Below are 16,842 nucleotides of genomic sequence, written 5' to 3'. Positions count from 1 at the left end.
CCTTGTTAAAATATATACAAATATTTTTGCCAATACCAGCCATTGCCCCGGCCCTCGGCTCGCAACACGCTTCTTTATATGGATTCTCATTGTGGCTTGTGTTCTAACCGCAGACAATTTGCTGTCTTTTCATAATGCAGTCTATTCAAATATATTTGATTATTAAAGCAAGTCCGATTTCTAACAACGATATCTACTTTAAACTTTTGGTTTTCTTTTTTAAGCTTGTTGTATTGTTATAAACCCTTGTTAAAATGTATGAAATTTTGGCTATATATTCGCATATTATGGGTGGGGGGGGGGTTTGGTAATTATTTGGACAGTGTGAAGTTAGAAAACATTTCTTATTGCATAATATGCAGAATAGTTGTACTTAATACACTAGGCATGCAGACCCGCTGTACTTTACCCCCCCCCCCCTAATTTGGAAATGTATAGCTCATATTTGTTTCTAAAGTATTATGTTTTTACCATACTTAGGTTGATTGAGCGTCAGAAACGTATTATAATAATATTAGGGAGGGGGTATATCATACAAGTACCCATTTTTGTCTTATGGACAAATTGAACCTCTTTTTTTTGCCCACCTTTCAAAATGATGAGACTTCCTGCCCCTTTCCTTATATCTGGTTGAAATTTCGACTACTTTCCTTTCATTATTTAATTCTCCCTCAAGACATGCTTTTGATCTAATTACATACTAATGACATATAGGACAAATTTTTAGAAAATTGGACATTCTAAAATGTTCCATCTGTTAATAAGCCTTCAAATTTCTCTCCCCAAAGCACTATTTATGAATTATTACAACATACCTTAAGATTACCCAGTGTCGAAAAGATATCCACAGGGTAGATCGTAATTAAGTTGTTGAGCAAACTCAAAGAGCTCAGTGTGTCATTAATTCCATCAAAAGTGTCAGGATCAAATGACTGAATAATATTTCGTTCCAAATTCAAAGCTGTTAAAGAGTCTAATTGACTAAGAACCTGAGGGTCCAATTTCCGAATATTATTCTGAGCTAGGTCAAGAAATGCCAAGGAAGATAGTGCTCGTACTGCTTCAGGAATCTCTCGCTGTCGAGTTCCTTTCAAATTGAGGTTTTTGAGGCTATCATCAAGGCCTCTGAACGCATTTCTTGATATAGTCAAATTATTTTCTGCTAGTTTAAGAGTTAGTAAGCTCAAACCAGTGAATGCATCATCTTCGATTAACATTATTTTATTACTTGACAAATCAAGCATCAACAGTTCACTTAATTCCTTGATTGCCCTGGTTGGAACTGCTGTCAAAAGATTGTCTTGAAGGTTCAAATTCTTCAGACTTTCATCTTGACCTTGAAACGCCCCTTCTTCAATTTCTTTCAATCCACATCTAGAAAGCTGAAGATTATGTATAGTCAACTGTCGGAAAATTCCATTAGGGAGTTCTGGTATGGAACTATTTGATATGTATAAAACGTCAATTAAACCAGGAAAATCTCTAAGAACTGTTATTAGCACTGGGAATTCAACATTTGAACACTGTAAACTTAATTCGTCATTATTGTTTATAGAACACACACATGCACTGTGCAGCTCTTCGAGGTCTGAACCCCAAGGGCACTGATCACCTTTCACTAAGGCCGCAGCTAGTGCTGCCAAACTCAAGTAGGCAGAAGTCCACTGACTTGGCTTCTTCATTTTGATTTATCCTGTAAAAGTTAAGAACGTAAAACAAAATAGAAAAGAAATTAAATTTCAGTTAAAATTCCATTAAGTTCATCAAATTTAGGAAAATTAAATTGTAATTTGGATTAAAACTCAATTTAAACTGAAAATAAAAAGAGAATTTGAATTAAGGATTAAATTTCAATTGAGATTACAATTAAATTAATTTAATCTTATCCATCAAAAGTTACGAGCCTGAGAAAATTTTCCTTATTTTAGAAAATAGGGGGAAACAACCCCTAAAAGTCATAGAATCTTAACGAAAATCACACCATCAGATTCAGCGTATCAGAGAACCCTAACATAGAATTTTCAAGCTCCTATCTATAAAATGTGGAATTTTGTATTTTTTGCCAGAAGGCAGATCACGGATGCGTGTTTATTTGTTTTTTGTTTTTTTTTTCCAGGGGTGATCGTGTGGACCCAGTGGTCCTAGAATCTTGCGAGAGGGCTCATTCTAGCGGAAATGAAAAGTTTTAGTGCCCTTTATAAGTGACCAAAAAAATTGGAGGGCACCTAGGCCCCCTCCCACGCTCATTTTTTCCCAAAGTCGTCGGATCAAAATTCTGAGATAGCCATTTTATTTAGCATAGTCGAAAAACCTTATAACTATGTCTTTGGGGACGACTTACTCCTCCAGAGTCCCCGTGGGACGGGCTGCAAGTTACAAATTTTGACCAGTGTTTGCATATAGTAATGGTTTTTGGGGAGTGTACAGACGTTTTCAGGGGGATTTTTTGGTTGGGAGGGTGGTTGAGAAGAGGGGGTTATGTGGGGGATACTTTCCATGACAGAATTTGTCATGCGGGAAGAAGATTTCCATAAAGGGGGCGCAGCATTTTCTAGCATTATTTAAAAAAAAATGAAAAAATAAATATGCAAAAGTTTTTTCAACTGAAAGTAAGGAGTAGCATTAAAAATTAAAAAGAACAGAAAATATTACGCATATAAGGGGTTCACCTCCTCCTAATACCTCAGTTTTTACGCTAAAGCATTTTTAGTAATATCAACTATTTATTCTACGGCCTTTGTGATTCAGGGGACAAAATTTAAGCTTTAGTGTAAAAAGCGAGGTATAAACGAGTGGGTCAACCCTCTCATATACATAATAAAAACGTACGAATATAGAAGTTTGTTACGTAAGCTAATTCATAAGTTACATATATCTTTTACTAATGAAAGCGTTCGTAAAAAACTAAAAGTTGTAGTTGCCTTTTTAAGTACCCAAAAATCGGAGGGCAACTGGGCCTCCTCCCCCTCCTTTTTTCTCAGAATAATTCGATCAAAACTATGGGAAAGCCATTTAGCCAAATAAATAAATATGCAAATTTCGCTTTAATTATTCATCTGCGGAGAGCCGAAATCAAAGCATGGATTAACTAAAGTCAAAAGTTTGACTCTTTCTCTTAACTCTACCTCTTAAAACAGTAAAAACCTTTAGCGTAAAGAGCGGGGCGTTGAAGAGGAAAAGCCCCTTTCATATACGGAGTAATTTCATATGAGGAAGTATGCGCATATTGCCTTTTCGTCAGTTGTACACCCCCCCCTCATCATGCCCTGAAAGTTTCCGTTTAATATTCTTAAGCCATTCATAAAATTAAAAATCTTTCTTTCGATCTGAATGTTTCTATTTCTCATAATATCAGAAAAAAACGTTATAACCGAGATTACCGAAAAAAATAATTTCATTCAAAGAAGATGCCGGCAGTATACTGATAGGCTGCAGTATTGAACTAGCTCTCAAAGGGATTACATCTGTTTGAACTTTTGAATTGTTTGAACTTGATTCCTTAGCCATGAATTAATTTGTTGACTACAGAAATTGTGCAATCTGATACTTGAATTTATCACACAATCAGATTTTTGGCGTTTTGAATTGAGAAAATTAGATACGATAGCCAAGTGTGGTGTGTAGAGAAAATTGGATATAAATTGCCTGCGCGTTAATTACACTTTTTAGTGTAGAGAAGGGTTATTAGTTGGGCCGACCTCGCACAGTTTGGACTGATTGTTCACTTGGACACATTAGTGAGGCTCGGCCCTCACGTGAAAGATAAGTTTCTTTCACTTTATAATCTTTTATTTACTATTCGTAGCCAAATTTGCGGGCTATCCGCTCTGGCCAATTCGAATCCTAGAGGTAATGACGACAAATACCGGAGACTGCAAATTTGCTGTTTTTTGCTAGGGCAAAAAACACGTTTTTTGCTACGGCAAAAAAGGGGGCTGTTCCCTCTTCAACGCCCTGCTCTTTGCGCTAAAGTTTTACTCTTTATCTCAACTCTAATTTTTAAAACAGTAAAAACTTTAGTGTAAAGAGCAGGGCGTTGAAGAGGGAACAGCCCCTTTCATATACGGGGTAATTTCTGTTCGTTTTAAGTTTTAATGTTGCTCCTTACTTTCAGTTAAAAAAACTTGTTTTTTATTTATTTATTAAATGAAAGGCGCTATCACAATCATATTAGATACACATTAGTCTTTGAACTATTAACTAAGTTTTCGGTCGTGGAATATTAATAGTAAATTTGGCAAACAATATATATTATAATTGATATGATTTGATTTCTATTTTGCTTGTATTGGTGAAATTTATCGAAGTTCATGTTTAAAATGAGTATACCATTAGAGCAAGCTTCGCTCGGTGAAAAGAGAGATTTTTTAAAAATCTCTGTCGCAAAACAACGTCAATCCTAATTTATTCGTTATAGACGGTAAAACTTTTAAGTTGTTGAACCTCTAGATATTTGTTACGTCATTCACACAAAGATTAACTTTAAATTCACTCTATTTTATTATCTGTGGATTTAGTAGGGTATTACATGAAAAAAAAGTTTTTTTTTATACTGGAAGCAAGGAGCAGTATTAAAACTCAAAACAAACAGAAATTACTCTGTATATGAAGGGGGTTTTCCCGCCCTCTTCAATACCTTGCTCTTTACGCTAAAGCTTTTACCACTTTTAAAAAGTTTCCCATTCTAATTAAGCGGTCACCATGGCTCAGGAGCCGTTCTTTAAAAATTGTGACGAACAGTCAAACTTTAGCGTGAAAAGAAAGGTGTTGAGGAGGGTTAAGGAATAATTTCTGTTTCATTTTGAGTTTTAATGTTGTTACATACTTTCAGTTAAAAGAAAAAGTTCTTTTAATTTAATTTCTGATCGTTTTTAAAATAATGCCGGTAAATATGGTTTACTCGCTATAAAAATCCCCCCCTGACGTGAAAATCCTCCGTGAAATATTTTCCTGCGTAAAATTCACCCCGGTTAAATTTTCTCCAGGCAGTTCCGTCGTCGCTGAAAATCCCTTCCCCACAAAATTCGTTGCAGGCGATTCAGCTTGAAAAATACCCTTAGCATACCTTTATTTGAAAAAGTTTTCGATATCGTTTTCTCGGGTACTCCCCAAATTCCCCTTTCCGTGGAAATTTTTCCCGGAAATCCAAACACGCTTAAATAGCTCCCAGATATTTCCCCTGGGACATCTTTACTTGCAAAATGGAGCTGGTAAACATAAAGTAATACAAATAAAAAGAATTTCGTGTATGAATTCTATCAAATCCCCCAGTGTAAAATTTCTCCTGCAAAGTTCATCCCCTGGAAATTCCAACGCTCCATAGAAAATTCTCCCTATCAAAACCAAAGCCCATCTCAAGCACAAAATCCCCCCAAAAATGTCTGTATACTTTCTAATAACAAATACAATACATAACCATGGACAAATTTCATAACTTAAAGACCTCTCCTCACGGACTTTGGTGGGTCATGTTAACCCTAATGACATAGTTATTCGATCTTTCAACTATACTGAACAAAATGACTAGGGGGGCTAGTTGTTTTCCAATCTTTTTGGTCACTTGAAAAGGGAATTAGAACTCTTAATTTCCACCTGAATGCACCTTCGCCAGATTTTTTAGGACTATTCTTGCGATACGATCACCCCTGGAAAAAAATAAACGCGCATCCGTGACCTTTCTTGTGACAAAAAAAAGCGAAATTGCGCATTTTTGTATATAGGAGCTTGAAACTTCTACAGTATGGTTCTCTGATATACTGAATATGGTTTTGCGATTTTCCTTAAGATTATTTGACTTAGGGGGTTGTTTCCCTCCTTTTTTCAAAAACCAGGCAAATTTTCTCAGGCTAGTAACTTTTGATGGGTAACACTAAACTTAATCATAATGACAATTATGAATATCTGCCCTCACCCTGTTCTCACCGCCCTCCCTCCCTCCCTGTTCTCACCACCCTCCCTCCTTAGGTAAGAGCCTGCTTAACTTACGTTTTCATCAAGGGATTTAAAAATTAAATACTGGATAATTATACTGGATTGCAATAATTGTGAAATTGGGAAGACAATATTACAGTCGTATTAGATACGCCTTAGTCTTTGAACTATTAACCTCAGCTTTCGGCGGTGGAAAATAAATAGTAAATTTGGCAAACAAGCACGCAATATATTATAATTGATATTATTTGACTTCCGTTTTGATAGTAATGGTGAAATTTATCGATGCTCATGTTGAAAGTAAGTATACCATTAGACCGAGCTATGCTCGGTGAAAAGAAAGCCTTTTTTTTAATCACTTTCACGAAAGAACGTCAATTTAAATTTATTCGCTACAGAAACGTATAACTTTTAAGGTATTGGACCTCTGGGTATTTATGACGTCGTTCACGTGAAGAATGCTTTCTAAAATAAAGACCCTAAACGAATTTTTCTAAAGTCATGACCTATCTAAATATTTTTTTTTGTCCCGAAAATGATGTGCCATTTTTCAGGAAAAATTGTACTACGATTTTCGAGAAGAAATTTACAGATAAATAAATAAATAAACATATTCATAAAATTCATTTTTTCTTTCGGAAAACAACTTTAATTTTACTTTATTTTATTCGCTATGGATTTAGTTGGGTATTGGACGTCTAAGAAACTATTTCTCAAATTAAGGCCCATAACCAATTTCTCCAAAGTCGTGACGTATCTAGACCGTTCTCTCACACAAGAAAATGGTAGTATGCCAATTTTCAGAAAAAAAAAACATTGTAAAGTTTTTCAGAAATAAATTCACAGATAAATAAATAAATACACATGTATATACAATTATTGTTCGCTTAGTATGATTAAATAGTTTGGTACTAATTTTACTTCTGCGAGACATAAAAAAACAGCCTCTTATTGAAAATAGGCTTGGCTTTTACAGAAGGATTCCTTATGATTGGTTAGGTTTCTAGGTAAAGGTATAGTATAGCCCAGAATTCAGATATAAAAAATTACAATTAGATTCTGCATTCAATATCTACTCCATATGTGATAATTTTTGCTACTGCAATCGAATATTCCATATATAATTCCAATTCTTATTTCCCTCATAACATTACAACAATTCTTCGTTCATAAGAATAATTATTTCTTACCCGAGACCTAGCACCATCTAACTTTTTTAAATCCCAAAAACTCTAAGAACAGTTAAAAGGTGGCCATTTAGAACTAATGAAGCGAAACACGCAGCAAAGACATAAATGGCTTCTTAAAGCTCGTAAGAGGTCATAAAGCTCGTAAAGAGGTCTCGTAAAGAGGTCACGCAGCTCGTAAAGAGGTCTGCACATTTCTTCGAAATCAATCTAAAACAATGGAGGAGTTGGGTGGAGAAGTGTATTGACGTTGATTGAGGCTATGTAAAAAAATAACTCAACTGTAATTGAAAAATTAATAAAGAATTACAAAATTTTGCATATTTTTTTAATGCCCTTCAGATTCGTCAAGAAGCTCCCCCCCCCCCAATAAAAAAATTATTGGATTCAAATTATGTTAACTACGATAACAATCCAAAAAGCAATGGAAACTGGTAAAAGTGGGAACTCTCCCGTCTCAGAAAAAAACAACAACAACTACACCCAATACCGTCTATTTTTACCCAACAAAATATAAATTTAATTATTAAAACTTCAATGAAACTATAAGGATTAACCTTTTTCATACATTGAACAAAAGGTAAACAAACCGGTTTTGCCAAAAGGTCACAACAAACACAACTATGATTTTTTTTATTAGCATATCATTTGAATACTAAGACATGCCTTATGTTATACCCTAGTACATTACAACAGTTTCGTAGCTTTTTTTATTCACTGACGTGTTGTTGTTATAGACTTGTTTCTGTTGGGGAGAGCTTTGGGGCCCAGCCCCCTCTGAAATCGTAAATGTTAATTTTGTTTTTATTTTTCATCCCACTGAAAAAAATCCTGCCTACTTGCCTCCTGTATTTGTGGGGTCTTATGAAAATCACCTCAGTCCACTTTTTTCGGAAAATGAGTTAAGCATTTGATTCGAAAGAACTCGAAGAACTCTATCAATTAGTCTATTCAAAATGACCTTATTTTTTATTCTGACCGAGATAAAAATTGTTCCAAAAGGGCTTAAAAAATGGCGTAAGTCCCTTATCTTCTAAGTAACGAACAACTTGGACACTCCAGTGAATTCAGATCGAAAAGGTAACTAGGAATCAGTCTTTCACGTTTCTTAAATTTTGATTTGTGAGAAAGATTTTTTCATTGTGTTTTCATTTTTCTCTCTTGTAAAATTAGAAAAGAGGACTTCAGCCCTTTTTTGAAAAACGCCATGGATATATCTTGGGTGTATTCCATTTAGCTTTCTGTCTGAGATAGCATTTCATTGTATCCTTTTATATCTCCACTGTATACCAGACATTCTTGGTTACATTATTAATACATTGTCTCATTTGTTATTCTGTACCTTTATCTTGAAAGATTTTCACACAGTTCGTGGTAACAAACTGTATATAAGGAGCGATTCGGCTCGATAGTAATCGAAACTCAAAAAAATGGAATTGCAATATCAATAGATAGATTGAAAGAATCAGCTTAATACGCTGATTCCAAATATATATAGTATATGTATAAATATATATAGTATATAGTATTACCCATCAAAAGTTACGATCCTGAGAAAATTTGCCTAATTTTGAAATAGGGGGGAAACATCACCTAAAATTAAAGGAACCTTAATGAAAATCACACCACCATATTCAGCGTACCCGAGAACCCTACTGTAGAATTTTCAACCTCCTATCTGAAAACATGTAGAATTTTGCTATTTTTGCCAGAAGACAGATCACGGATGCGTGTTTATTTATTGTTTATCTATTTTTTATTTTTTTTTTATTTTTTTTTTTTTTTATCGCACTTGGTATTAACCAAGTGACATATAGCAATCGCAAATTCTGTCGGTCTTTCTGTCTGTCTGTCGGTCCCGGTTTTGCTACTTTAGGCACTTCCAGGTAAGCTAGGACGATGAAATTTGGCAGGCATATCAGGGACCGGACCAAATTAAATTATAAGTAGTCGTTTCACCGATTTGATCATCTGGGGGGGGGATGGGGGCCGATTAATTCGAAAAAAATAGAAAAAATGAAGTATTTTTAACTTACGAACGGTTGATCAGATCTTAATGAAATTTGATTTTTGGAAGGATATCGTGTCTCAGAGCTGTTATTTAAATCCCGACCAGATCTGGTGACATTGGGGGGGGAGTTAGGGGGGAAACCTAAAATCTTGGAAAACGCTTAGAGTGGAGGGATCGGGATGACTTGGTGGGAAAAATAAGCACAAGTACTAGATAAATGATTGACATAACCGGAACGGATCCGTTCTCTTTGGATTAGTTGGGGGGGGGGGGTTAATTCCGAAAAATAAGAAAAATTAGGTATTTTTAACTTACAAACGAGTGATCGGATCTCAATGAAATTTGATATTCAGAAGGATATTGGATCTCAAAGCTCTTATTTTAAATCCCGACCGGATCTGGTGACATTGGGGGAGTTTGGGGGGAACCTAAAATCATGGAGAACGCTTAGATTGGAGGAATCGGGATGAAACTTGGTGGGAAAAATAAGCAGAAGTCTTAGATACGTGATTTACATAATTGGAACGGATCCGCTCTATTGGGGGGGGGGATTAATTCTGAAAAATTAGAAAAAAATGACGTATTTTTAACCTACGAAGGAGTGATCGGATCTTCATGAAACTTCATATTTAGAAGGACATCGTAAGTCAGATCTCTTATTTTAAATATCAACCGGATCCAGCGTCATTGGGGGGGGGAAGTTGGGGGGACCGGAAATCTTAGAAAATACTTAAAGCGGAGAGATCAGGATGAAACTGGATGAGAAGAATAAAAACCTGTCTAAAATACGTGACTGACATAACTGGGCCGGATCTGCTCTCTTTGGTGGAGTTGGGGGGGGGGGGGGGGTAATTTAGAAAAATGAGGTATTTGTAACTTACGAAAGGGTGACCAGATCTTAATGAAATTTGATATTTAGAATGGTCTTGTGCTTTAAAGCTCCAATTTCAAATTCCGACCAGATCCTGTGACATTGGGGGAGTTGGAGGGGGAAACCGGAATTCTTGGAAAGTGTGAAAATTGGGTTATTTTTATCTTACGAATAGGTGATCGGATCTTAATGAAATTTTATATTTAGAAGGAATCCATGTCTCAGAGCTTTTATTTCAAATCCCGACCAGATCTTTTGACATTGGTGGGAGTTGGAGGGGGGAATCTTGGAAAACACTTGGAGTGGAGGAATCGGGATGAAGATTGGTGGATAGAATAAGCAAATGTCCTTGATACGTGATTGACGTAACCGAACTGGATTCGATCTCTTTGGGTGAGTTGGGAGGAGGGGTTCAGTGATTTGGTGAGTTTGGCTCTTCTGGACGTGCTAGGACGATGAAAATTGCTAGGCGTGTCAGGGAGCTGCACACATTGACTTGATAAAGTCGTTTTCCCAGATTCGACCATCTGGAGGGCTAAAGGGAGAGGAAAAATTACAAAAAATGAGGTATTTATAACTTACAAGTGGGTGATCGGATCTTAATGAATTTTGATATTTAGGAGGACATCGTGACTCAGAGCTCTTATCTTAAATCCAGACCGGCATTAAGCCTCTGATTTTCCTTTAAAATCAATCTATTGTTTCTTAGAATTTTGTTAGAGCTCATACCATATGAGCTCTTGGCTCTTAGCTCTTCTTGCCTCGTCACAAGTGCCATATGAGCTCTTAGCTCTTGTTTTTCAGGGGTGATTGTACCGAAATAATAGTCCTAAAAGATCGGGAGAGGGTGTATTCGAATGGAAATTAAAAGTTCTAGTGCTCTTTTTAATTGACCAAAAAGATTGTAGTGCAACTGGGCCCCCTCCCACACCAGTTTTCTCCTAAATTATATGATCAAAATCTTAAGGTAGCCATTTTGTTCAATATAGTTGAGAAATAAAATAAAAAAACAAGTTTTTTTAACTGAAAGTAAGGAGTGACATTAAAACTTAAAACGAACAGAAATTAATTCATATATGAAAGGGGCTGCTCCCTCCTCAACGCCCCGCTCTTTACGCTAAAGTTTTTTACTGTTTTAAAAATTAGAGTTTAGAGAAAGAGTGAAACTTTAGCGTAAAAAGCGGGGCGTTGAGGAGAGAGCAGCCCCTTTCATATACGAATTCGTTTCTGTTCGTTTTAAGTTTTAATGCCGCTCCTTACTTTCAGTTAAAAAAATTGTTTTTTTTTTATATTTAACTTCTGAACGTTTTTGAATTAATACATGCTTTGATTTTGGCTCTCCGCAGATGAAAAAATTTTTTAATTAAAAAAAAATTACATATTTATTTTTTTGGGCTAAATGGCTTTCTCATATTTTTGATCGAATGATTTTGAGAAAAGAAGGAGCGGGGGAGGAGGCCTAGTTGCCCACCAATGTTTTGGTTATTTAAAAAGGCAACTAGAACAACTAGAAATAAAATAAAAAAACTAGTTTTTTTTAACTGAAAGTAAGGAGTGACATTAAACTTAAAACGAACAGAAATTACTTCATATATGAAAGGGGCTGCTCCCTCCTCAACGCCCCGCTCTTTACGCTAAAGTTTTTTACTGTTTTAAAAATTAGAGTTGAGAGAAAGAGTGATAATTTCTGTTCGTTTTAAGTTCTAATGTCGCTCCTTACTTTCAGTTAAAAAAAACCTGTTTTTTTTTTATATTTAACTTCTGAACGTTTTTGAATTAATGCATGCTTTGATTTTGGCTCTCCGCAGATGAATAATTAAAACGAAATTTGCATATTAACTTTTTTTGGCTAAATGGCTTTCTCATAGTTTTGCTCGAATGATTTTGAGAAAAGAAAAAGCGGGGGAGGAGACCTAGTTGCCCACCAGTGTTTTGTTATTTAAAAAGGCAATTAGAACTTGTTAATTTTTATGAACGTTTTTATTACTAAAAATATAAGTAACTTACTAATTAACTTACGTAACCAACTTCTATATTCGTATGTTTTTATTACGTATATGAGGGTTTCACCCCTTCGTTATTACCTCTCTCTTTACATTAAAGCTTAAATTTTGTCCCAATCCCTTAAGAAAGACCCCTGAATCACAAAGGCCGTAGAATAAATAGGTGAAATTAATAAAATTACTTTAGCGTAAAGAGCGAGGTATTAGGAGGAGGTGAGCCCCTCATATGCGTAATAATTTCTGTTCGTTTTAAGTTTTAATGCTGCTCCTTACTTTCAGTTGAAAAAACATTTCCATAACTGTTTTTTCATTGTTCTTAAAAAAAATGCTGAAAAATCCTATGCCCCCTTGATGGAAATTTTCTTCCGCCATGACAAATTCCTCCATGGAAAGTTTCCCCTCACATACCCCCCTCCCCCAACCAAAAAAGTTCCACTGAAAGCGTCTGTACTATTACCATTAACCATTACTATGTGTAAACACTGGTCAAAGTTTGTAACTTGCAGCCCCTCCCACGGGGTCTGTGGGGGAGTATTTCGTCCCCAAAGACATAGTAATTGGGTTTTTTACTATGCTGAATAAAATATCTATATCAAAATTTTGATCCGGTGATTTTGGAAAAAAAAATCACTGTGTAAACAAATGTGTAAACACTGGTCAAAGTTTGTAAGACAGGTCAAAGTTTGTAAGACATTTTTGTAGACAGGAGCTTGAAACTTCTACTGTAGAGTTCTCTGTTACGGTGAATCTGATGGTGTTATTTTCGTTAAGATTCTATGACTTCTAAGGGGTGTTACCCCCTATTTTTTAAAATAAGGCAAATTTTCTCAGGCTCGTAACTTTTGATGGGTAAGTCTAAACTTAATGAAACTTATATATTTAAAATCAGCATTAAAATGCGATTCTTTTAAAAATGCGATTCGATTGTTATAAAAATTCTGTTTTTTAGGGTTTCGGTTACTATTGATCCAGGTCGCTCCTTACTGCAGTTCGTTACCACGAACTGTTTGATTAAATAATTATGTCATTAGGCGTAAAGGCCTCTTCCGTGGGAAGAGGCCTTTAGGTTATGAAGTTCGCCCATTAGGTGAATTTGACATTTTTTGGGGAGAATGGGGGTGTGCTTGGGGTGGATATTTATAGAAAGAATCTTCCTTGGGGAGGTAAATTTTTGGGAGGTAAATATTCCATGGAAAATATTACAGTGAGGGGATTTGACAGAATTAGTATACAAAATTCTTTTTAATTGTCTTACATTCTCTGCCGAATTTTTCATGTGGAGATGTGCCGAGGGAATTATCCAGGGGCTGTTTTTGCGTGTTTTGGTTTCCGGGAAATAATTTCCATGAAAGGGGGTATTTCTGGAGTGATCGAGCAATTTTACAGGGAGGGGGATTCTCAGCGAGGACGGAGCTGTCTGTAGGGAATTTGAAGGCGGAGAGTGCACTCTACGGTGAAAGAAATTTCCACGGATGAGTTTTGGTGAGGGTGAGGGGTATAAATTCACCGGCATTATTTGAAATACGAACAGAAGTTATTCCATATATGAAGAGTTGCCCCCTCCGCAATAATTTGCTCTTTACGCTAAAGTTTGATTATTTGTCTCAATTTTGTAAGAGCGTCTACTGAAACACAAGGGCCGTTTAATTGGGATAGGAAGCTTTTTTTAAAATACTAAGAGATTTATTGTAAAGAGCATAGTATTTTGGAGGGGGCAACCCGTCATATACGGAATAAATCTTCCAAAATTAATATGTAATTTTTTTTTAATTTTTCATGTATGGTGAACCAAATTTGAATCTGCATTAGATGGAAAAAAGTACAGAAATAAAAAATGTTTTTTTTTTAACTGAAAGTAAGGAGCGACATTAAAACTTATACGAACAGAAATTATTCCGCATATGAAAGGGGTTGTCTCCCTCAACGCCTCGCTTTTTAAGCTACAGTTATATTATTTTAAAAAGTAAAGTTGTGACTACGGGTGAAACTTTAGCGTAAAGAGTGTGGCGTCGAGGAGGGTACAAGGGGATAATCAAACACTCCGTGGTAACGAAATGAAAGGATCCATACGGCTGAATAGTACCCAGAACTCTAAAAAACAGAGTTGTTCAATAATTGATGCATCACATGTATCAAATTGTCACATGTATCAAATACTGATTCAAAATATATAAGGTTCATTAATTAATATTACTCATCAAAGATTCCGAGCCTGAGAAAATTTCAAGCCCAAATAGAAGTTTCATGCTCATATCTGCAAAAATGTGAGGTTTATCATATTTTTTTTTTTACCAGAAGAAAGATCACGGATGCGCGCTTATTTTTATTTATTTTTTTTTCGCCAGAGGTGATCGTATCGAACCAGTAGCCCTAGAAGATTGGGAGAGGATTCGCTTTATCGGAAATCAAAAGCTCTAGTGTTTTTCTAAATAAAAAGAGATTGAAGGGCAACTAGCCCCCTACCCAAGTCCTTTTTTCCCTAAATCATGCGATCAAAGTTTTGAGATAGCCTTTTTGATCAGCATAGTTGAAAGGTCCAAGTAGTATGCCTTTAGGGATAATATGAAAACCCCCAGCCACTGGGGGAAGGGGAGTAAGTTACAAAATTTACCCATTATTTGCGTATAGTATTTGCTATTAGGAACCACACAGACTTTTTTTTTTGGGGGGGGGGGCTTGGCGAGATTTTCACGGTTATACTTTTCAATGGCAAGGCAAGTTTCTGGGGGTAAGTTTTCAAGGGGAAATTTTACACTGGGGGAATTCACGGGAATTCCTACAGGACATTCTTTTTTATTTGCCCTACTTTGTCTTTGCTGGCTAAATTTCTCCGTGGCAGAAATTTATTTTCCAAGAATTCTCCGTGGCAGAAATTTACCACGGTGGAATTTTCTACGGAGCAACTTTCCACTTGGGGTGGGGGGATTTCTGGGGAAAAAATTCCACGTAGGGTAGATATCCGACACAAAAAACGATCAGAAATTAAAGTTTTTTCAAATGAAAGTATGCTAGGGGGAATTTTCAGGCAGAATTGTCCGCAACAAATTTTCCTGGGAGATTTTAAGTGGGAACCAAACTCTTCGGGGAAATTATCCAGAAGGAGGGGGTAATTTACGCAGGAGGAATTTTACTTGGAGGAATCGCTTGTGGGGAGGGAATTTTACATGGAGTAGAGCTGGATTTTCCTGCTGGATTTTTCCGGATATACCAGCATTATTTGAAAAACTATCAGGGAATTAAATAAAAAAAGAGTTTTTTCAACTGAAACTAAGGAGCAACATTAAAACTTTAAACGAACAAAAACTACTGATTAACAATCTATTCAAAATATTTATTTAATATTGGTTCAAGTACATCGATTCATAATATTTCCCTAAATTGGTTGAAACCAGTACTCTACTGAAAAACAAAATTGGCGCAAAAACACAAAAATTGGAGCAGGAAAGTCTTTTTGCACCCTGCAGAAAATAAAACACTAATTTATAAGGCTCTCAATAGTCTTTCTCAATAGTCTTTCACCGGCCATGACGTTGGTAAATTTTACCATACAATTTTAATTCTCTCAAAACGCAGAGGCGCCATTTGGGGGGGTCAGGGGTGGGCAAATGCCCACTCCAGATTTTCCAGGGGGCCCAAGCTTCCACCACAAAGGGCCCTTTGCCGGCCATAATAATTCATTATGTCTAACATAATCCATTCTGTCCAATTGATTTGAAATTACTGCACGCCTATTAACCAAAGAGCGTAATTACTTGACGACTCTTGGGGTAATTACGCTATTTGCTATTAATCATTGTAAACTTTGAAAGTAGGTTAGATACATAATAAAATTCTCGAGTTCTGTCAAATGCCCATTTCCTAGATGATTACGCGACACGAACTGATTCGGGGGGGGGGGGCAAGATGGAGTTCATGCCCACCCCAAGATTTGGTCCAAATGGCGCCTCTGTCAAAACGTCGTCTAAGTTCAGTTCGGAAGAACTTAAAAGCATCGTACATCAGATTTCATTGAATTAGTTTTTTGTCTACATTTTTCCTAGATCGAAAAATACACTGAACATATGAAAAAAAAGGTAAAATTTTCTACTTTGTAAGTAATTTTAGATTCTTTTTACGAAAAAGTCTAAATAATAAATCTAAGTAATATAAAATCTGAACTGTTTGACTCGAGTGATATTTCGTCCTTTCAATTTAATGTACAGCAGTAAGCTAGTCGCAAAGTTACTTGTTCCACAGGGAACATAAGCTTTAAAAAAGGTGTTTATTTCATAAATTCATTTTATAAAAAACATATTTATTTTATTCTAATTTTGATATATTTCATTTTTTTCAATATATTTATTATTGTATTTTTTATGAATTTAAATTAATTTATTTTATAAAAACCATATTTATGTAGCTTTATTTTTAGTATATTTTACATTTAATATATTTTTATTTTATAAAATCATATTTATTTAATTTATAATACTCTATATTTAATGCATTCATACTTTATTATCATACTATACATTCGTACTATATATATTTAAATTAGTGTACTTACTTTCATACTATATATATTTAAATTAGTGTATTTTATAAAAACCATATAATTGCTGAACTCGAATTCAAATTTCAGGCTATCAAACTTGAACATGACATTTTAATAGCTAGTCATGACAGTACGATTTGATACGCCCTGTCTGTCACATCACTGTGAAAGAAAAAATGTTGAATCATGCCTCCAATAATACGTTATTATCTAGATTAAATTGAGAAAATTATTATGCTGCAAAAAAGAAAAAATGACAGTATGTTTAGGGTATATCAATGTCCGATATCGTCTTTGCAGAGTAG

At 35.4% G+C, this 16,842-nt stretch overlaps 2 protein-coding genes across 3 annotated transcripts in view; one reads left to right on the top strand and one right to left on the bottom strand.

Annotated features, from left to right (window-relative positions):
- The window catches only part of LOC136033564 (rab3 GTPase-activating protein catalytic subunit-like), a 424,515-nt gene that overhangs the window by 242,034 nt on the left and 165,639 nt on the right, over positions 1-16,842 (top strand). The window lies entirely within an intron of this gene.
- The window catches only part of LOC136033563 (uncharacterized), a 67,764-nt gene that overhangs the window by 43,097 nt on the left and 7,825 nt on the right, over positions 1-16,842 (bottom strand). The window contains exon 2 of the mRNA XM_065714321.1: positions 816-1,693. Within this exon, the coding sequence (XP_065570393.1) occupies positions 816-1,682 (867 nt within the window). The 5' untranslated portion in view covers positions 1,683-1,693. The remainder of the gene's footprint in view (positions 1-815; positions 1,694-16,842) is intronic.

The sequence above is a fragment of the Artemia franciscana genome, chromosome 12 (genome assembly GCF_032884065.1).
Source record: "Artemia franciscana chromosome 12, ASM3288406v1, whole genome shotgun sequence".
NCBI lineage: Eukaryota > Metazoa > Arthropoda > Branchiopoda > Anostraca > Artemiidae > Artemia > Artemia franciscana.
This window is presented reverse-complemented; position numbering and strand designations above follow the sequence as displayed.